This window comes from Chinchilla lanigera, unplaced genomic scaffold (genome assembly GCF_000276665.1).
Source record: "Chinchilla lanigera isolate Chin_1 unplaced genomic scaffold, ChiLan1.0 scaffold00028, whole genome shotgun sequence".
NCBI lineage: Eukaryota > Metazoa > Chordata > Mammalia > Rodentia > Chinchillidae > Chinchilla > Chinchilla lanigera.
In genome coordinates, this window is record NW_004955429.1 from 11,865,781 (window position 1) to 11,889,110 (window position 23,330).

Below are 23,330 nucleotides of genomic sequence, written 5' to 3' on the forward strand. Positions count from 1 at the left end.
CAGAGAGAAAAAGAACCCAGACTTTATATTCATGTGGGTCAAATGGAATTTTGTAATAGCTTAGCTCTGGGTAATAAAGCTTTGTGAAGAAACAAAGATAACACTGAATTTTTGTGCTATTGAATTTTGATAAATTGCTAATTCTCACTGTGATAAAGAAATTAGCCATCGTAATGTTTTTCTACCTGAGGAAAGTTTCCTTTAAGAAAAATGAAATGGGCATACAGGCTTGATTCATTAATCTTTGGTTAGATATTGCTAAATCATGCTTACTAAGGTGATGATTACAATTGCATTAATATGTGTAATTGTACTATCCCTTGCTACAAAAAATCACTGTCATCCATTTGAATATTTAAAAGCTAAAATATATTTTAAGTTATATTTCTCACCTTTACAATAATGTGAAGTAAATGTATATATCATTGATTCCTTTCAGACTTCATTATAATAATTATCTGTATAATGATAGATTTCCCAAGTGTCATAAAAGTTTTGCATTTAATTCTCGTAACATTTTGTTGTGGTGGAAGTAGTAGTATTCCCATTTTCCATGCAAAATAAAGGCCTAGAGAGTTTGTAACTTACAATAGAAGTGTAGCTCTAAATCTTCTGACTCCAAATGTCATTACCTCTTCACTCTACCCTAATATTTTATATTTAACATCTTAACATTATGGTTGCTTGACAGCAGGCATTTTATCTTTTCAGGATATGGCTTTAGTTGCTCCTGAAGCTCCTTCAGAACAAGCTAGAAGAGTTTTTCAAGCCTATGATCCAGAAGGTAAAAGATACATTAACTCTGTGTTTATATGTCTGTGTATTCAAAATACGGTGATACTTAGCTGAGCTTTATTCAAAAGACTTACTGAGTGACTGAATGAAGTGCAGGTTGCAGTTCTAGACAACTTTAAAAGGGAAATAATGAAAATGGGAACCAAAAAAGTAGCATAAGTGCTTGTCACTGTGGCATAAGGGTTTTGTGTTTTGTGGGCTCTGAGGTAATATTTTTCAAAGAACGCCAGAAAGTAGTATTGTTTTCCCCACTTGGTACTCAACATCAGAGTTGAGGTTCAGATAAATGATTTTCTTCAGGTATGCATGTAAATGAGTATTAAATAAACAGACCTTCTAGGGTATTTCTATATACGTGATTGTGCCAGGATAAGGATGTGGAAGAATATCAACTTTATCGTTTTCTTCTCAGCTTGTGCTTATTTACCCTGCCAAAGTGTAGTTTTGAAAAGTTCACTTTATAAACAATTTGTGTATGTATATTTTTTTAAATTGAAGACATTTTGCATTTTAAATGTCTCTTATTACTATCACCTGAGTTGTTTTGATCACCATCACGTTCATGTACTTAAGGAATAGTTATGCCTTGACCGTCACAGCCAACTTACTAACTTTTCAAATTTAACTTAAAAACTAATGCCTTGTGTGAGTTCCATTGTAGATTACCATGCAGAAACCAAAGTTGTTGGATAGGTGAAAGCCTTTGTGAACTTTTGAATTGATTCAGAATTTTTATAGATACATTTTCTTTTCTCTCTTGAAACTTTTTACTTTTGGAAATCTGTCTTTTCCTGTCTGAAAATTTGAATCCTGCTAATTTTAAGAATATATCATTGCTCACATCACATACAAATAGTATATTAGGCTAGTTATTTTTTGGTCTGTAAATGTGTTTTCTTAGCTATCAAATGAAAATAGCCGAACCTATTTCTTGGTCTCATTATAAAGATCAAATGCCACTTTCTAATGTGAGTAGATACTTTATAAATATACATTCTCATCTCTCCAAGTGAATTGTTGCTTGTACTGTTTTGTTTTGTTGTATCTTGAACTGAATCTTCTTTCATTACGCCTTTTCCTTCACTGAAGAAAATTCTTTTTTCTGAGAATTAATAACCTTTTAAACTTTGGAAGTGTTTCATTCTGATTCTTTAGATAAGAAGTTGAAGGGTTTTACACACTCCCATTTTCCCACCTCTCAATGACGTTAGCCACAGCACACTGACTTTTATCTAGAATCATTGCTATGTGTAGGACATTGAACTATACCTTGGAAAGTAACAACTTATAATCATTCTCTTGCTACTTTCAGTACTTTGATGGCAAAGACAGAAAATCATTCTGTCCCCCAGTTTTTAAATATATTTCAAGGTAAGCACCAAGTCTAACAAAAGATGAGTTTAGAAACAGTAACAATTTAATATGAAATTAAATTGATATAAAAGTATAATACAAGATTGAAGGAAATGTTATAAATAAACTGAACATAAGTTGGAAGGTCATCATGAAGACTGGAGGAGGGAAGGTCACATTGGTATGAAGCTAAAGGAAGAAAAAGCACTATATCTGGGAACATAGGCAATAGAGAGCAGTTTATATCAAAGAAAAGCCAGCAAAGTATTCAACCTGAATAGGAAGACAGTGCAAAAAAAAAAAAAAATCGATAGACTTATTAAGTGTTGCTAGATGCAAGAAGTTATTGGAATAACTAAGGTATATAATGACAATGAGGGTTTTGATTTCTGTTTTAACACACTATATTTCAGACAATGAGTTGAGCAATTTTGGGTAGCATATTCTCTTAAAGATGTGTTGAAGATATATTTGAGGGGCTGGGAATATAGCTCAGTGGCACAGTGCCTGCCTGGCAAGTGCAAGGTCACAAGTTCAATTCCCAATACAAAAAAAAAACACATTTTTTTTCTGTCTTGTCTAACCCTTTAAAAAAAATTTATTAGTGCATATTTGTGGTACATAATAATTACATTCATTGTGGGGCGTTGATACATATATGTACATGCATCTTAACTCTTTTTTTCTCTCCTTCTCCTTCCTTCCCTTCCCCATTGCTCCATCTTGCAAAACTTCTATCTCCTGGGCTCCTATTTTCCATCTTTTATCTTGCTCTTTAGTTTATTTGTGCTTTGGGATTTTCTTTTTTTTTTTACTTCTTTTTTTTTTTTGGTTTTTCTCTGGTACCGGGAATCGAACTCAAGACCCTGCGCGTGCCAGGCAGGCGCTTTTGCTGCTGAGTTAACCCCCAGCCCTGCTTTGGGATTTTCTATATAAAAGAAACCATCATCTTTAGGGTTTTGTGTCTAATTTATTGCACTTTACATTATGGTGTCAAGGTGCATCCATTTTTCGACAAACGACTGAAACTTACCCTCCTTTAAGACAGAGTAGTACTTCATTGTATATAAATACCACATTTTCTTTATCCATTCACCTGTTGATGGACTTACAGAGCACTTCCAAGATTTAGCTAATATGAATTGTGCTGCTATAAACATGAGTATATTTGTATCACTGTAATAGGATGTCTTTAATTCTTTCATAAAGAAACCTAGAAGGGGAATATCTGCATCAAATGGAATTTCTTAGTTTTAGTGTTTGAGGAATCTCCATCCTATTTTCCATAGTAGTTGTACTAGTTTACATTCCCACCAACAATGTAGGAAGGGTTCCTTTCCCCCTTTGCTTCACCTGTATTTACTGTTTTTTGAGTTCTTGCTGATGGCCATTCTTTCTGGGGTAAAATGGAATCTCAGGGTTGCTTAATGGCCAGGAATGTTGAACATGTTTTCATGTATTTATTAGTCATTTGTCTTATCCTTCTGGTAAGGATCTATTCATTTTAGTTGTCCATTTTTTCAGTGTGCCTGATTTGTCTTTCTTTCAGAAGCTTTTATATACCTCACATTCCAGTGGAGAATATCACTTCACAGTCCTGCACTTACATATAAATGCCAGGTCTCATTCAGTACTTTTGTGGGGACATGTTTCTGCTCATACTGAAAGTGACCTTCCTTCAGAGAAAGGAGTATTCATAGCCAGAGGAGACCTGAACTTTAAAATGCTTGTTGGAAGTCTAGATGAAGAAAATACTCATCAATAATGCAAAGATAACAGAACTTGAGATTTTTTAAAATTAGGAATTGTTTATCATAGGTCAGTTTGGATATTTGCTTTTTGAAAATTCTTGAATCAGGCTTCTACTATTCATTTTCTTTTACCAATTCACCAAAGAAAATTAGAATTCTTATAATGCCAGTGCTAAATTACAAATTTTAAACAGTGACAGTTTTTCAAAATTGAGTCATGGCAGGTGCAACATGAAAATTTGCTGTGTTTCTACTAGAGAAGGAAGATTATTCATTGAATAAAACAGTTTTCATCTGCAAAGTTTTATGTGTGTCAGCTTAGCAAGACTATAGCCTGAATTATTAAAAAGAGTGTAAACAGCTTATTCAGCTACTTCAGAGTAGGTCTTATTCTACATACGATTTTTCACGGAGATAAATTATACTTTCTCATCTGACTGTCACTGCTAAGGGTTTTAGCTATTTATAGTCCACTCCAGGAAGCAGACAGATTAGAAGCTGAAGTAAGTTTTTGTTTTTAGTCTTTTCAGTCATTTACAGACTAATCTGCTCATCACTGATATGGTTTTCTTTCCCAAATGTATGATGCTTTGTTTCAAGATATAAGCAAATCATGTCTTCTCAGAATAGGTAACACACTGACAGTGCTTACAAGCTTCTGAGTATTTCTAGTCTCCATTTAGTAGAGGCTGATGTGGGGACTGTTGTACTTTTTCACCCCATCTCAGAATACTTAAAGCTTAACTGATACTGATCCAGAGAGATCAAGTTCTGGTACCCATGCGCATTTGTGTCTTTATCTCACTCCTCATGCCACCTTAGCTCCCACCACTGTCTGCTCCTGTAGTTCTGACAGTTGGCTAGACCTGTACCAGCAGTGTTACACATGCCTTAGGCATGTTGAGAATTAAAGTAATGGACTTGTTCCAGCAGTCTAACTACCCTGTACAGCATTGCCTCTAGGAGGCTACATCGTTTCATGTTCTAAACCAGTGACTTAGTGTTGGTCTGGTGGAGCATACACCTAATTTACAAGGGGGACCTGTATAAAAAGTGTAACAGTGATTGGTATTTGTATGGAACATTACTCTTTATAAAGTGTTCTTCTTCCATCATCTCATTAAACCTCACTGTAAATCTGGGAGATAGACAGGAGTTATCATTGTTGTTTTATCCTTAGGAAAACCAGCTTTTTGACACTTGGAGTCATTTACCCAGAGCTACATAGGTAGCTGTGAGAACCTAGAGTAGGATTCTATTATTATACTGGAAGATCAAATGCACCCTCCCCCTCTGCACTACCAATATCTTTTGTAAAGGCTAAAGGCATAACACAGCACCTTTTAATCTTTCTAAATTTGACTTTACTTTGAACTGTCATTCTCAATTTAGTGGCATAAAGATTTGATATTGAATCTCATTTACTTGAGTAAGTATAGTAATCTCCATTTCAGATTCTTTAGGCTGTTAGGAGCTAGTTTAAGTATGTCAAGCACACAAATAAAGTCAAAAATATACTTTTGAAATGTTAATTTCTCATTTGGAGTACTACCAAAATTTTAATTTCAGCAGGACCTTGATATAGCACTCTAATTACTTGGTTTGGTTTAGTGAGTAATCTCAACTCAAGAAATGAAAATAAACACTAGTATATGTGCTCAGAGCCAAAAAAAGAATCAAGTATCTGGCTAATGTGAAGTGTTACACTTTTGAGAAAGTTCTTTCTTTCTCTTTTTCTCTTTCCTTTCTTCATCTTTCTGTCAGGAAAAGTTTTTTAATACTTGCTTTGTACTCATGTATATATAAGAATTTTTGTAAAATAACAAGAAGAATCAGGATGTAAGTAAATTAATTAATATGAATGACATTATACCGCAGAGGAGTTTTGTAGGGCCTCCTGAAGACCATTGTGATATTAGGTAGATACACAGGATAGCCCATAAACATAGGACTTTATCTAAGTAATTGCTCTTGACTGCTGGGGGACAAAAAAAGGTTGTGTAATTTGGAGATTATGGACTCTTAGCTATGACTTAACTAAGCAAAACAAATAATTTCTCCACCTTTAGACCCACCAAAGCTAAGTTCACAAAGCTTGAATGTTCTCACAAGTACCTTCAAATAAATTCTTTATTCTCTTTATCTCAAATTATTGGGAACTCAGTGAATTGAAATTACTAGTCTAATCCTTCCCTTAAAAATTGTACATTTTTGATTATCCTAAGTGATTCATAGCATTTTAGTCAGGGCAAATCTGCCTCCAAATGGGTAAACAGGAACCTACAATGTTTAAGACCAGGGAAGATCTTTGTATCATACAACTTCTCCATCTCCTCTGTCATGGAGTGAGGGTACCAGTGCATGTCCTGAATAAGTAACTGCACACTTTATTCTGTAGTGTAGTTACAGGACCAGAGCTTCTACACATTGCTTTTTGCCTTGGCAAGATTTTTTTTTAATCCATATAATCCCTGAAAAGACAGTGTATTGGATATTTACTTAAGAAGGAGTAAATGGATATGGGAACTTGGGCACTGTACATTTAAGGAAATGAACAACTGATTTGTTTAAAACTAAGGTATTTTGTGTGTCCTGTGCCATTGTGTCAGAGTTTGGGCCACTTGCCAATGTTGTTTCCTCATCTAGCCAAAAAAAGAGAGAGAGACAGAGAGAGAATACTTTCCTTAAAAAGTTACCTTCAACATTTGATTCTTCTCTGTATTTCAACTTAGGGTTTTTCTCGTTAAATCTGTGGCTTTTTGAATCACCAAGGCTGTTGGATCTTCTCTTGCTCTTATGTTGTCAGTTAAATAACAGTGAGTCACAGTGTGCCTTCAAGATGGAAATACTGTTGTAACAAAACAAAATTTGTCACAAAAATTCTCTTCACTGGATTGTCATGGGAATTTAAGGATTTATTTAGTTGAAAGATATGCCTACCCAGTTATTATAATGTTAAGTAAAAAGCACAGATTTGTAAGGTGCCTTAGAAAGTCATTTGACTTTAAAGTTTCATTGAAGTTCTCAGGTAGAAGTTACGTGATTGACTTTTTTTGTGTGAAATTTCCCTGGAAAATAAATCTTTGCTTATCTGTATATTTAAGGAAACTAATACAAGAGTACCTAAAAGTAATATGCATTGCACCAATAATATGAATTCCTTCACTGTTTGTATTCCTTTTATGTGACTTTTTCCCAAAGTCTGATCAGCAATAATACTATTTCTTGAAATAAATTTTTATTTCAATTTTTCTGACTTTTTTCCAGATAATGGATTCATACCTGATTCACTTCTGGAAGATGTGATGAAAGCTTTGGACCTCGTTTCAGATCCTGAATAGTAAGCTAAATGGAAAGGGTTCATTAAATCTAGGACATAGATACATTCATGCCTTTTTAAAAAAAATACCTAAATCTATATTCACAAAATAATAGCAATTTATGCAAAAGGAAGATATAGGAGGAAATCAGCCTAATCTACCATAGTACAAGAGATATTAAGATATTTATAATAAGTATCCTTTTCCACCAGCACTTTTTTCTTCCTTTTAAAAGGTACTAAAAATGTTTTTTCTATTAATTTTAAGTATAATTTTTCTCTCTACAAAGACTTTTCCATTTTTCCATATTTTATGGAGTTTTTTTTTGCAACTAATACTCTAATGATAGTTCTGGGTAGTGCTGCTTAAGTAACCAGCAGGCTTTCAATCTTCTGTCTTAAAGTTAACTAAAAGTACTGAGCATTTCGAGATGACTGAATGAACTGTTCTGAGCTCAGGGTCAGTATATCACAGAATAAAGATACTTAGTGTTATCTTAATGTCATGGCATTGTCTTCATTCCTTGCTGCAATGTTTTATATACTGTTAAGTGTATAATTACCTCCATTGATGTAGGATTTCTTTTTTTTCCGTCCTGTTTTGGCCATATTAGAGATTGATGCTAGAATCTTCACATTGAGCTACATCCCAGCCCTTTTTGTTTGAGACAGGGTTTTGCTGAGTTGCCCAGATGGATTGAATTTATAGTCTTCCTACCTTACCCTCCCATAGTGGTGGGATTACAGGCACTACAGCTAGATAGTTTAGTATCTTTATTATCCATTAGAAAATATTTCTTGTTAAAGAGGATACATGAATTGATTGAAAATGAAAATAAAAATAAAGGTTCTATACTAATTTAGGATCTGTACTAATACATTTTCTCTGCACAGTTTATATTTTTTGCAAGTTTTTTTCTGACAGTGAACAAACTCTAGCTTATGAACACAGTGAGTCAGCAAAAGCACCATGAAACAGGGCATTTTTTTCAGAATTTTACCTTGTTCTGTTTTAGTTCAGGTATGGGTTTTTAGATTCTCAAGTAGTTGCACATGAATGTCATATTCAGCTTAAAGACAAAAAAGTCAGTAACAACTGGACTAGTCCAATAAATGGTGATATAGTAATTGCAATATTTCTTCTGATCAGATTTGCAAGTAGAGATCATGTTGTTTGCTGTTAATCACAAGTGAATCAAATTCATAGTTTTAATGATTCTTCACATGGGGATGATGACAATGAAATAGGCTTTTTTTAATGAGGGGATTTTTTTTCAAATTCTTACCTAGATAGCTAATTGTTCTTGTTTTGTCTGAAGATGTAAGACTCTTGAAGCATAGTACAATTGATTTATTGAGATTGTATTTTGAGAAGTAGCTGAAAGATTACACAGAGTTATTTACTCATACTTTGTCCTAGTCACTTTTTAAAATGTGATAGCCAATAAACTAGGTCATTTAAAAGATTAAATAAGTAAAGCAAATATAATGTGACTTTACCTGCATTTGGTCTGTGTATAAACCCTGGGCCAGGCCTAACTCACACCCAGAGAACTGTGCAGCCTCTCATCGTAGTATTCCCGCTGAAGGTGTCAGGTCCTGGCTGTAGGACTGATGTGCGCCCACTGGAGCCTCTCACAGTGCTGACACTGTGTCTGTGGCAGGATGCTGAGTCCTAGCGGTAGTTCCCAGGAGGCAAATGCAGCCTTCAGAAAGCTTGAATGAAACAATGCTTACATTACAAAGGTAAACCTGGAAGCTGACCCAGACTGAATGCAGGCCAGGTCACTCCCACCGCTGACATAGGTCACTGAACTGGAGCTCTAGGAGAACTGTCTTACTGGTTAGCCTTTACCTTAGATGGGCTAAGAATTTTAAGCCTCATTTAGTTCTTGAAAGTAAGCTTTTAAAGGGATTGTCTGATGCACCACTGCCTGTTGACATGTTTCTTTTTCTCATGGGACTTTAAAATAAACTTTTTAAGTGAAATGTTTCATTTGGTTGGTAAATTCTGGCATACCTATGATGATGTTAAGGGGATTTGCCTTTGGAAGGCTACAAGCTTGGGTTTATGAGCCTTGGTTTTTAAATTACTTTACCTAATAAGGAGCAATATTCCAAAGTCATCGTCATAATTTAAAGTTTAAATAGTAACAGATTACATGGGTTTAAAAATAACCAAGTTTTGGCAAATTTAATGTCATTCCTATGTATTTGTCATCAAATATCTAAAAAGAACAGCTCATAGGGTTTTTGGCAGCAAATGTGTTATAGTACCGGTAATTTCATCATGAAAGAGGAAAAACAAAAACGACTTTTTTTTTTACCCCTTTGGTACCTACTATTTTCTTTTTTTCTTCCCATAGTATAAACCTCATGAAGAATAAATTAGATCCAGAAGGATTAGGAATCATATTATTGGGTCCATTTCTTCAAGAATTTTTTCCTGATCAGGTAACAGTTGATACATGTATTGCTTGTTTCATTGGGATGATCGTCTGCTTTTAAGATGTCCTAACATGCAAATATGAGACTGAAAAGCCACTGTTACAAAACTCCCTTCCGTGCAGCATGGTCAGAAGGGGGTGTGCACGCCAACATGGTGACATAGGGGTGTACAGCCTCAGCAGGGAGTGGTGCATATGCCAACACTTACACATAGTACTAGTCTTCTAAAGCAAGAATGAAATTCAGAGGTATGTGGAATAAAGATTCTCCATTACTCTCCAAGCAATGTTCATTCTCAGGGGTAGCTCTTGTTAATTAGTGTGTAACCTTTCAGAACGTTAAATACAGGAAAAGAAAGTGAAGATTCTTGTAGGTAGTGGTAAGTCCCACTAGTGAACCTCATCTCTAGCAGAATTTCACCTGAGTAGAAGAAAAGCTTTATGTTTGAGTATAACTGTTCTACTGGGACGTTTGCTAAAAGGCTTTGATAGCTCAGTTATTAAGAATCCCTGCTTGTCTCAAAACCCTTTAGTTATGTTACTGGCAATCCATTCCTATATCCTACCCCTCCCTTTTCTTCTTTGTTTCTTACCTAAATGAAGTACATTACTGTTGAACTGAATTGTTGAGCTAGGTATATTGTGGTCATTTTATCAGATAGCAGCATAGTTTAAGTTCATTGTTCCCATAGAAATGCTCATGTCTGTTCTACCTGTATTACAAAAGAAATAAATTGATAAGTAGAAAAATGTTTAAAAAAAAGACAGCAGAGAAAAAAATCAAGATATAGTTATTAAATTCCATGATATAATTATGAATGTGATGTCTAGATTTAAATTACCTTTATCAGAATAGACAGTGTTAGTCATGCTCAGTGTTTGTAATGAAAAAGGAACCCATTGTTTCTAAGCTTGTATCTAATTATTATGATCATTTTGAATAACGTAAGATAAAATTCAAAAAACCAACTGAAGTTATCACAGTATAGGCAGTTAGGCTTTTTCAGACTTTGGCAGATGCTTCATACAAAAACGATTCATTTAGGCCCCCCTGATGCAAGGCAGACCTCCCCAAAGTGGCCTCTCTCTTCCTGCAAATGCAGCTCAGCTTCTGGTCTGGGAGTGGAAAAAATTCATTTTGTTTTCTTAGATTGTTACTTTTTGACATGAGGCTATGACTCCTATTCATGCTCCAGCTACTAGGCTTTTTAAAAATTTTTTGAAAGTTCTGCTTGGAATCTCATGTCTTAGATACCTTGGTAAATGTTTTAAAGATTATACTGCTTAAAGCTTTTTAAGGCAGTAATATTAATTTTACTTTACTATACTTCAAGGCTGCTATCAACATTTGATAGAAATAGTTGTTGGTTTTAAATGTAATAAAATAAGGTAATCTTAGGGGCTGGGGATTTAGCTCAGCAGCAAAAGCGCCTGCCTGGCAAGCGCAAGGTCGTGAGTTCAGTTCCCGGTACCGGAGAAAAACAAAAAAAACAAAACAAAACAAAAAAAAAAAAAATAAGGTAATCTTCTTGTTATAATTTAATTTTGGCAAGATTTTGAAAAGTACTTATGAAATGTGATGTGAGATCATTACCAATTTTTTTTTCTTTTTTTTTTCTTTTAAAAATAAAAGGAGGAAGACATTAACGGACAGACAACCTTTTACACAATAAGAAAAGAACAGTACAAACAATACAAAGTTACAAACAAAGTGGTAGAAAATTAACAATGCTTGTTGTATTACATATTGATACCTTCAAAGTGGTTTCTCAGGAAAACAAATAGAGACATGCAGTATTGATCAATCAAGGACTCATTAACAGTGTCTTTCAGCAAAGAAATAGAGTAGATCAACTATGTTAATTATCCTGTATATACATACATACAAAATTTCTCCTTCTTTCCCTTCTCTTTTCCCACATCCCAGTTGCCCTTTACCCTTGAGCATTTTTCTATCATTTCACAATGTCTATCATACCTCTGAGTTTATCTTAACTCTTTCAGGTTTTATACTAGTGAGACAATGCAGGTCTGATTTATTTCACTTATAACTATGCTGTCTAGTTGTGACCATTAACCTATAAAAGCCTCCAGTTTATCTTTCTTTATAGCTGAGTAATATTTCATTATATAAAAGTACCACAATTTTCTTACCCAATCCTCAGTGGATGGACATTTGGGTTGCTTCCACAATTTAGCAGTTACAAATTGTGCTGCTATGAACATAGGTGCACATATATCGCTGTGATATGATGTTTTTAGATTTTCTGAGAAAATACCCAGCAGGGGAAGAGTGGAGTTGAATGGGACCTTTAGTCCTACTTTTCTGAGGAATCTCCAAACTGATTTCCACAGTGGTTTCACCAGTTTGCATTTCCACCAGCAGTGGAGAAGGGTTCCTATTTCTCCACAGCCTCACCAGCATTTGTTATTCGTTGATTTCTTAATGCTAGCAATTATTACTGGGGTGAGATGAAATCTCAATGTTGTTTTAATTTGCATTTCTCAAATGACTAATGATGTTGAACATTTTCTCATGTATTTATTTGCCATTTGTATTTCTTTACCTGAGAAGTGTGTATTCATCTGAGCTGCCTATTTTTGGATTGGGTCTTTGAATTTGGGGTACTGATATTTTTTAATTTTTTATATGTTCTAGATAGAACTCCTTTGTCTGAGGGACAATCAGCTAAAATTTTTTCCAAGTTTGTGGGTTTTCTTTTTACTCTGCTGGTGATTTCTTTCGATGTGCCGAAACTTTTCAGTAGGATGAGATCCCAGTTGTTGATTCTTTGAAGTGCTTCCCATGCAATTTGGTTTTTGTTCATGAACTCTCTGCCTACCCCTATGTCTTCAAGGTTTTTACCTACTTTCTCTTTCAATAGATTTAGTGTTTCTGATTTAATATTGAGATTTGTGATCCATTTTGACTTGAGTTTGGTGCATGGTGATAGGCTTGGGTCTATTTTCAGTCTTTGACAGGTGGCAAACCAATTCATCCAGCACCATTTATTAAAGAGGCTATCATTCTTCCAGTGAGTTTGTTTGGCCCCTTTATCAAAGATTAGGTGGCTCAGTGTGTTTGTGGTTGTGGCTGTTTCTTCCAGTCTGTTCCATTGATCTTCAGTCTGTTTTTTAGCCGGTTCCAGCTTGTTTTTATTACAGTGGCTTTGTAGTATAATTTCAGGTCAGGGGTTGTGATTCTACCTGACTTGTCCTTGTTGCCCAGGATTACTTTTTCTATTCTGGGTCTCTTCTAGTTCCAGATGAATTTAACGCATGTTTTCTCAAGATCTGTGAGGTATGTTGATGGTAATTTAATGGGAATTGCATTGCATCTGCACAGCAATTTTGAGAGTATGGCCATTTTCACAATGTTGTTTTGTCCTATCCATGAGCAAGGAATATTTTTCCATTTACTAAAATCTTCTTCAATCTCTTTTTTCAGAGTACTATAGTTTTAATTGAATAGATCTTTTACTTCTTTTGTTGGATTGATTCCTAAATATTTCAGTTTCTTGGATGCTATTGTGAAAGGTATGATTTGCTTAATTTCTCTCTCAGTCTGTTTGTTGTTTGTGTATAGGAATGCTATCGATTTTTGGGTGTTGACTTAGTATCCAGCTACACTGCTGAATTTGTTGATTAATTCAAGGAGTCTTCTTATGGAGTTTTTGGGGTCTTCCATGTAAAGTATTATGTCATCTGCAAATAGTGATAGTTTCAGTTTTTCCTTTCCTATCCTTATTCCTTTTATTTCTCTCCCTTATTTAATTGCTCTAGCTAATGCTTCCAGAACTATATTGAACAAGAGTGGTAACAGCAGACATCCTTATGTTGTTCCCGATTTTAAAGTAAAAGCTTTCAGTCTTTGTCCATTTAGAATAATGTTGGCTGTTGGATTGTCATAGATGGCTTTGATGAGGTTAAGGTAAGGACCATGTATTCCTATTTTCTGTAGAGTTTTTATCATGATGCATGTTGGACTTTGTTGAAAGCTTTTTCTGCATCTATTGAGATGATCATGTGGTTTTTGTCTTTGGCTCCATTGATATGGCGTATAACATTTATAGATTTGTGAACATTGAACCAACCTTCCATTCCTGGAATGAATCCGACTTGGTTGTGATGTGTGATTTTCATGATAATTTGCTGCATTCTATTTGCTAGTATCTTATTGAGTATCTTTGCATCTATATTCATTAGGGAGATTGGTCTGTAGTTCTCTTTCTTAGTTGGGACTTTCTCTGGTTTTGGTATCAGTATGATGCTTGCCTCCAGAAATGAGTTAGGGAGAATTGCTTCCTTTTCCATTGCATTGAAGAGTTTGAGAAGTGTTGGTATTAAATCTTCTCTGAATGTGTTTTAAAATTCTGCTGTGAATCCATCAGGGCCTTGGCTTTTCTTTGTCGGTAGGTTTTTAATCATGTTTTCAAACTCATTACTTGATATTGGGTTGTTCAGGAATTTTATACCTTCTTGAGTCAACCTTGGTAATTCGTACATATCTGGGAATATGTCTGTTTCTTTTGAGTTTTCTATCCTATGGGAGTAAAGATTTTCAAAGTAGGTATTAATGATCTTCTGAATTTCTGTGGAATCTGTAGTAATTTCATCCATTTCATTCCTTATTACATGAATCTGAGTTCTTTTCTTTTTTTGAGAAGGTTGGCTAAGGGTTTATCAATTTTATTTAGTCTTCAAAGAATCAACCCTTTGATTCATTTATTTTTTGGAGGGTTTTCTTTGTCTCAGTTGCATTAATTTCTGGCCTGATGTTTATAATCTTCTCCCTTCTTTGGGCTTTGGGCTTGAATTGTTCTTTTTCTAAAAGTTTAAGATGCAGCATTAGGCTATTTATTTTTTCTCTTTCTGTTTTCCTTACGTGTGAATTCACCGCTATAAATTTCCCTTTGAGGACTGCTTTCACTGCATGCCATAGATTCCGGTAAGTTATATTTACATTTTCATTTGATTGTAGGTGTTTTCTTATTTCATCTTTAATTTCTTCTGTGACCCATTGGCTGTTCAAGAGGTTATTGTTTAATTTCCAAGTATTTATGGAGTTTTTGGAGTTCCTTTTGTCATTAATTTCCAATTTCATTGCACTGTGGTCAGATAATATGCATGGGAGAATTTCAGTTGTTTTGCATTTCAGGAGCTATGCTCTGTGGGCTAGGATGTGGTCTGTTTTAGAGAAAGACCCATGTACAGCTGAGAAAAATGTGTATTCTGATGTTGTGGGGTGGAACACTCTGTATACATCTACTAAGTCCATTTGTTCACAGCTTTGGTTCAGATCTGTTATTTCCTTGCTGATTTTTTGTCCAGTTAACCTATCTCTTTGTGTCAATGGGGTGTGGAGGTACCCTGTTACAATAGTGTTCTTAATTATATGGGTTTTCATGCCTATTAAGATTTGTCATATATAATTTGGAGCTCCGATATTTGGTGCATACATGTTTATGATTGTTATATGATCCTCTTGCAGTTTTCCCCTGATAAGTATGTAGTGACCTTCTTTATCTCTTTTGATTGTTGTTGGTTTGAAGTTTACATTGTCTGCAAACAGAATAGTTACACCTGCTTTTTTCTGGGTTCCTGTTGCATGGAGGATTGTTTCCCATCCTTCGACTTTTAGTCCATGGATTTCCTTTTGAGTATAATCTGTTTCCTCTATACAGCATATCATTGGATTTTGTTTTTTAATCCACTCTGCCAGTCCTTTTCTTTTGACTGGAGAATTGAGGCCATTTACATTTATAGTTATGACCAATATGTGTTGATCATTGTTATGTTATTTACTTGCATTAGTTTCCTACTTTTTCTACCTGTTTACTTGCTTGTTCTTCTTGACATTTCCTTTCTCCTATTGTTCTTGAAATTGCGGTCAGATTTTTCTCTGTCTAGAATATCTTTTAGTATTCTTTGTAATGCTGGTTTGGCACTCATGAAGTTCTTCAGTTGTTCTTTGTCATGGAAATATTTTATTTCTCTGTTGAATTTTAGGGATAGTTTTGCAGGGTACATGAGTCTTGGTTGGAAGCTGTTTTGTGTCAGGACCTGTAATGCTTCGCTCCAAGCTCTTCTCTATTGGATGGTTTGTGCTGAGAAAACTGCCGTGATTCTGATGGTCTTTCCTTTATAGGTAATCTGTTTCTTTTCTCTAGCAGCTTTTAATATTCTGTTCTTTTGCTGGAGATGTGGGAACTTGACTATTATATGTCTGGGTATAGTTTTATTTTGGTTGTGGTTTGTTGGAGTTCTGTATGCCTCCTTTACTGTATATCAGGTTCTGTTTTCATACTTGGGAAATTTTCTGCTATTATTTCTGCAAATATTCTTTTTGTGTCAGTTGTTTTGCCTCATACTGTTTCATTGACTTCTATAAGTCATACATTATTCCTCTTTGCCTCGTCTTGCAGCTGTTGAATTGATTTTTCCTGGATCCTTGTTGATTTTACGAGATCCTTTCCTTCACAGTCACTAGCTTCCGTGCTGTCTTCAAAGTCTGAAATTCTATCTTCAGCTTCATTCAAGTGGTTTTGGCAGCTTTCAATGGAAGCTTTCTTTTCCTGGAAGTCTCTTCGAATCTGGTTCATGCATTCTAAGTCCTTTCTGTATTTTTCATTTAATTCTTCCATCCATTGCTTTTGTTCTTCTATTTTCTTATATGTTTCTTCTTCAGATGTTTTGAGCAGTTCTTTCATTATTATTGTCATTTCATTTTTTGTCTGAGAGATTATTTCTGATCTCATCTCTTCTATGGCCTTATGGAGTTGTTTCTTTACTTCCATTGCAATCATTACAGCTATTTCAGGCATGTGTTTACCAAATTCTCCTATGTCAATGTCTCCTGGACTTGTTCTGAGTCGGGTGGAGTTCTGGGATTGTGTTTTAGTCCTTTGTTTTGTCATGTTTGCTACTGGATGCAGAAAGCTCAGTTTCCCTCTTCAGTGGCTACAGAGCAAAGGCTGCTAGTGTCCCTCATTTTCCTGTTGGTCAGGTTTGCCCCTCAGTGTCCGCTGAGAAGCACTGCTTAGCCTGGGGTTTTCTGGCAGTTGTTGATTTGTATCTGGTTATCCCAGGTCTGAGACATGGGCATTAGTGTCAGCTGATGGCAGACCATCTGATCCAGCATCCCCTTGTAGTTTAGGGCACATGCATGGCCCAGGCTTGGGTTGCACTGGTGTGACAATCCTGGTCTAGTGGACCTATGTCCTCAGGCAGTTCAGGATACAGGCAAAACCCAGACGTGAACTGCAGGGTCGACAGTTTGTGAACTACCTGATTTTGTGTCTCTAGTCAGTTCAGGACACGTGCAGGATCCAGATGCGGGGCCAACCAACAGCAATCACAGAGTGCCCATTCCTGCGACCCCCCAGGGGGTCTGGGTGCAAGTAAAGTACATACTCAAACTGCGGGACCAGCAGCTCTTGGAGCACTGGCTCACTCAGCGCAGGGCCCGCACAGAGAGGTACCCACACGCAAACCCTGGTGAGAGCATTCCTGGGGCTTCTGAGTGAGGACCTCCTGTCTGCTATGGGTGCATGGAGGGCAGAGACTCAGACTGTAATGGCAGTGGGGTCCTGGGTTTCCCACTCTGCCCCCAGGAAGTAGATTGGAAATACGTGGCTCTCTCCATGAGTTTCAGCTGGGAACCGTGGCAGTGGGAGCAGGTCACAGCCCATAGCCCGCATCCCACAGCCCGCATCCCACAGCCCGCCTGGTTCTGCTTCTTAGTCAGTTCAGGGCATGTGCAGGAGCCAGACCCAGGCTACTCAAAGAGCAATGGCAGACTGCCCATGCCTGCCCAATTCTTTTAACTCTACTATTTCTTAAGGTGATAAAAAAGGGTTCTAGTTTCTCTGTTTTGCATAGAACTGATTTTCTGTTTTTTGTTGTCCTGCTTGTCCATCTGAGTTCATCTCTTCCCATCACTTATTTATTGTTCTGAGCACTCTCCATATGAACCTGGCTTGCCCTTTGCCCCTGTATAGTTCATGCTCGCTCCTCACCCAGAGCATTCATCCTGCTCTTAGTTTCCTTTAGAATAATGTGTGGTTTCCAAGAGCTCATTAGAAGTACAAATTCTCAAGCTTCTCCCCAGACCTAATGAATCAGGAGGTTTGGGAGTAGGGTGCAGCAGTCTGTCTTCAGAGCGCTGCTGGTGATTCTGATGGGGCGTCCAGTGTGAGAACAGCAGCTGTAGGGAACGATCTGTCCCATTTCCATCTGTGCACATCCTGTGAGAGCTCAGATGCCTTCCGCAGTACCCATGCTCTGTAGCAGAGCATACACCCTGATAGCCTCTCTCTGTAATCACAAGTGCAGAGTAGCTCCATCACTCGCTTTGGCCATTATTCATAGACTGCCTTGCACCTAACAGATCATTATAGTGATAATGGAGTAAATACTTCCTTAACCAAGCAAAAATAATTGAAATAAATTTGCAGAACTAATCAGAGGATAGTCAGTAACATACTTCACTTCAGTAGGCTTTGCAGATGCTTCAGGTAGATGCAGTGGAAGAGCACTTCTCTGTTAAACAATGTAGAACCCTGGTGCTGGGGTGGTGAAAACAGTCAAGCTTTCCAAGGCATTTTGTGTATAGTGAGAAACACGCAGAAGCAGCTTCAATTTATTGAGCACATACTGCACACTAGGCACTCTATGCCTTATAAAGGAGATGCTATTATTTGCCTCACTTTGACAGTGAGGAAAGGAAGATTGGAGAACTTAAAGTTGCTTACAATCAAAGAGCTAACTCTGAAGTGGCTGATCTGGGAATCCAACATAGGCCAAGCTAACCTGAATTTCAGCACTTTACCTCTGTGTTACACTTTATGCCAATTGTTAGTTCCTGAAGCTAGAGAAAATTATACTCAAGTATAGTAAAAATTACTTCAGTTAAAAATAATTCTAAAGATCAAGAGCCAAACTACTCATCTAAACAGCTAATTGAATTGACTCATATTTATGACTAAGGAAATAATCATCAAATAAATTAATCAATTTTTCTGCTTGGTGTATTTTGAGTGGGATAGAAAAAATATAAGAGCACTTAGATTTTAGTTGGGAATACAAAATATGAGAAGTTAAAAGTGTTAAAACTATAAACAGTCTTCCAAAATACTAAAACAATGATATGAAGTAGTATACTATTTATTCTCAAATTAGTTACTCAGACAGCTTTTATTTATAAAACTCCCAAATTAGTCAAGAAGCCAACTGGTGTATTCAGGAAAAACTGTATGTACAAAGGAAAGGGGGCAGGGGAGGAGGAATTTTAGAAAGGAGCAAAAAAGGTCATGAATGTGCAAAAGGCCTTTTCTTGGGAAAATGAGTCATGTGCTTGTCTGAAACAGAATTCAGAAAGTCGAGTAGTTGAAGATAAGACTGAAAAGGTAGTTTAAGTCCTGCGCTATTTTAGGATTCTTGATTGCAAATCACAGGAACCCAGCCTGAATGGGCTTGAGTAGGCTGAAGATACACAAATGGACAGGGATAGCTCAGAGGCATCAAAGAAGCCAGCCGTGGACAGTGGTTTCTGGCGCCTCAGAGACTGGAGCAGAGCCCCTGGGCCCTGCTGGAGAGTCCATCTCCTCTCCTCCCTCTCTGTAAAGCAAGGATTGTCTTTGCTCATCTTTCTCTAGGAGCTAAAGCCATAGTAGCTCTCTTGCCTTTTAGTTGCAACTGGCAGAAGTCCTAAGGAGTGCTGTGGCCCAGCTTGGGTCATGTATACATCCTTGTGTCAGGTATGGCAGGAAGACAAGGGATATGGGCACAGAAGACAGTACCCTGGGCCCTGAGGAAAGCATGGGGACACAGGCACCTTCAGTGGGGCCAGAGCCTCAGCAACCCTGAAGGGGTTGAGTCATCTAGCAGTGACTCATTCCCGTACAACTGCTACCCAAGAAGATTATTCAAGCTGGGGAGGGTTGCTCTTGTTCTTTATCTAGTTGAAAAGCAGGGTTAGGACAGTAAGCATAATGTGATCAGTTTTCTGCCAATTTAGTGGGACAGTGATTTTTAGGATAGCCTTGCTTTATTGACTATCATTACCATCTCCTTAAGCATTATAATTGTTTTCATTTCTCATAGTGCTCTACACTAATTAAAAGTTAACAATATTCAAAGATATTTTTTGGAATGTAAGCCCTAATTCAGTATGGTGTAATAAATTGGAAGTTGTTGTGCATATATATTGTAATCTCAGTGATACTGCTGTTCTATTTTTATTGAGAGGAATAATTTATTGACAGGAAAAGCATAGATATATTATAAGAAATACTGTGTTTTAGAAACTTGTCCTTTAAAAAGTTAAAGTAATATGTGAACACAGCTGTAAACAAGTGCAGAATGCTCATAATGAAAGTCGGCAGGGCCCTGCTTTCCAGCCTCCTCTGCAGAAGCAGCTACCTCAGCTTTGGGTTTTCTGGCGGTTAATTCCATCTAAGTCTCTCACTTGACCAAATGCTTCCCCAGTGAGAGGGTAAAGATTTAAGAAACTTGGATTTTACATTCATTGCTCATTAGAAATTGCCTGATATAAAGATAAAATTTTAATTTTAATAGTACTTTATTTATAATAGGGCTCCAGTGGTCCAGAATCTTTTACTGTCTACCACTACAATGGATTGAAGCAATCAAATTATAATGAAAAGGTATGATAATTCACATAGTAATTTATCTTCCACTGGGTTGATGAAATAAATATACAGATATCTAGCAGTGACTCATTCCTGTACAACTGCTACCCAAGATTATTCAAGCCTCTCTTTACTATCATGACATATTTTTTAATTGACCATATTTCATTTTGAGCACTAAAGGATACTCTCTATTGAAGATTTTCATTGGACTTTGGGGCAGTAAATTCACTATGACAAAATACTTACATCCGCATTCATATTGTTACTCTTGGCCATGCATGTATCTGTAAATCAACATTTGTGGTTAGTCCAATGAAAGCTGATACTGAGCCACTTAAGTGCAGAAAGGTAATGGAGAAGTCTGATTGAGAATAGCATTTTAAAGAATTAAAATAACTGTAATGAGAATTTATTGAGGATTTACTTGGAATTGTTTTAAATACTTTGTTTTGTCCTAAGCTGTTCACCATACTATGAAGGAAAGAGCTCTGTATATCCTGATTTTACAGAGCAGGGAACTGATAAACAATTGCCCTTGATCAAGCAGCCTAGAAGTAGCACAGCTGGGATTAAAACAGGAATTCTAGCTCAGACGCTGTATTTTTCCCCAGTTGTTACTTTCCCTTGTAGATTATGGACAAGGGCATGTAAGTGACTCATTTCCAGATGTACCTACCTCATGGAAAGCAGAGCTTTGTCTCACTTCTTCACCATTTCTGGATGAGATACCAGCTTTGTATATATATATATGATGAGTCTATTGTGTTTACATCTACTCAAATAATAATGTTCATATAGCTAATTTTATAAGGAATGATACCTAACATTCTTTCTTAATTTGACCTATACTGCTGGTTTCATAAGTATCTAAATTGAAGGATGCTTGCAGAAAATAATTATAATTTAAATTAAACATATACTTTTAGTTAAACCAAATCTAAAAGCCTAAAAGTTCCTTTGATTTTCATAGCAAAATATAAGCGATAAGTACTATAAGATCCATAATCTTTTCACAAAATTGTAATTGATTGATACAGCAGAGAATAAAAATTGTCAAGAAGAAACTTGGATGCTATCAATGTGTGTTAATAAGTGCTTCATCTAGACTCTGAAGGTTCACATAGCTTTGTAATAGGTACTTTATAGTCTCTAAAACGTTATTCACTTACACAGTCCTGCAAGGTAGCCAGTCAAATATTATCCATATTTTACAGATGAGGCATCTGAGACAGGGAGATTAAGTGACTCACCCAGAGTCACACAGCAAGTCATTGGCAGAGCAGGGATTGGAACTGAGTTCCTGATTCCCAGTCCTGTCCTTGGTCTGCTTGGCCACGCTACCTGTCTATAGTAAGTTTTCAAATCATGCTTGTGACAAGCGTCTGGCATACTAACAAAAAATTCAGAAATCAAAAAACATTCATGAGACAAGAGTACGTAATAACAATACAGCAAAGCTTGTATGTCACTAAGTTGCAGAAATAAAATGTTATGAAGTTACTTGGGAGCCAGAAACATGATAAAGTGCAGAGTAAGGAACTGTTTAAGCCACCCAAGGAAACAGACCACAGAGGGCCCCTGAGCCTAAGCCACCAGCAGCAGCGCAGTCCCTGGCAGGCGCCAGAGAGGGTCACTGTCCTGTGGCCAGGCACTTCTGTCTACTGCTGGGCACGGTGGAAATTTTGTCTTTTTAAGAAAATCAGACCCTGTCTTATCTGTCAAGTGTGAAAACCTGAGTTACCTTCCTTGTAGACAGCTTTTCAGAAAGGCACTTTTGTCTTAGGGAATTGAAAAGTGAGAGTTGTCGTTTGAATAGTAAATTCATTTCATCAAAACTAGCCAAAATAAAGATGAAAAAAAATGTGTTTCAGCATTCAACAGTGTCTTCAGACTGTCTTGAACATGTGATTTATGAAACCAAATTATCTGACCTAGTACTGTACTTCCACCATCTACTGTTTTTTCATGGGAACCTTTATGTAAGGCTGTTTCTTTTGCCTCCTTAGTCAAGTAGTTTATGGCTTCTATGGTGAGAGAACATAATTACAATCACAGTCATTGAATGTGTATAAGTATTTACACATTATAAGGAGGCAGTCTCTGTTCCTTTTAAATTATACGTAGAATTTCTCTTGGTGCTAAAAAAGAATGACAGTGCTGTAACGTACACAGTGAACCCTTGGTAAGGAGTTAGGGGTTTTTTGGTATGTTATGTGATAAATACTTTATTTTCTTTTAAAGAAATCCAATAAGTTTTTTCTGGTGCCTGCCAGTTTGTATTTCATGTGATCATTGCCACGGCATGGCTAATATGGATTAGTTTGATCTGTCAGCCTCTTGTTTTTTTGCTTCTGTGCTGACATCCTTTTTTTTCCCTCTATAGTTTTTCATGTAATCCAAAGTACATTCATGAGCTGCATTTCAGAAATACTTAATACAATAACAGCAAATGTCATTGACAAACATGCCAATTGTCTTTAGCTCTGAAAATTCAGTCTTTAAGTTGAAAGGAGAAAAATAAACCTCTCCTCAGAATATGTAAAAGCACTTATTCTATTTGTATATATTTCTATTTCTACTATGGATTTCCATTTCATGAGATAGCATGCATGTCCAAGTGCCTCAGTATTGTAGTACTAGAAACTACGTAAATGTGATATATAAATTTAACATTAAAATTTCTTTTAAATAGCATATATCATTTGAAAAGTAATTTTTTCTTATCTGAAATTATTTGCATGTGTTTTGTGATTCACATACTTAACTCCTATTGAAGTCCAAAAATCACCTGATCATCTAGCAATTAAAATTTTTCACCGTCACATTTATGAACTTCCTTTCATGTTAGTCAGTAGCAGATATTCTTGCTCATAATTTCTGTCAGAACAAAATTAAATATGAAGCCCCACACAAAATGGCATGCAATAACTTATTTGACAGCCTTTAAAAACTGTATCTCACTTAAGAATTTGCTAAAAATATTGCTGGACATTGATTATTTTTTTTCTTC

At 36.2% G+C, this 23,330-nt stretch overlaps 1 protein-coding gene across 2 annotated transcripts in view; it reads left to right on the top strand.

Moving 5' to 3' along the window:
* Positions 1 to 23,330, top strand: part of Fam188a (family with sequence similarity 188, member A) — an 84,899-nt gene that overhangs the window by 60,576 nt on the left and 993 nt on the right. Inside the window, exons 11-14 of one of the 2 annotated variants that reach the window (XM_005386973.2) lie at positions 712 to 784; positions 7,167 to 7,239; positions 9,585 to 9,672; positions 20,261 to 20,332. In XM_005386973.2, coding sequence (XP_005387030.1) covers positions 712 to 784; positions 7,167 to 7,239; positions 9,585 to 9,672; positions 20,261 to 20,332 — 306 coding nt within the window. The remainder of the gene's footprint in view (positions 1 to 711; positions 785 to 7,166; positions 7,240 to 9,584; positions 9,673 to 20,260; positions 20,333 to 23,330) is intronic. The other variant, XM_005386974.2, reaches the window with a different exon arrangement.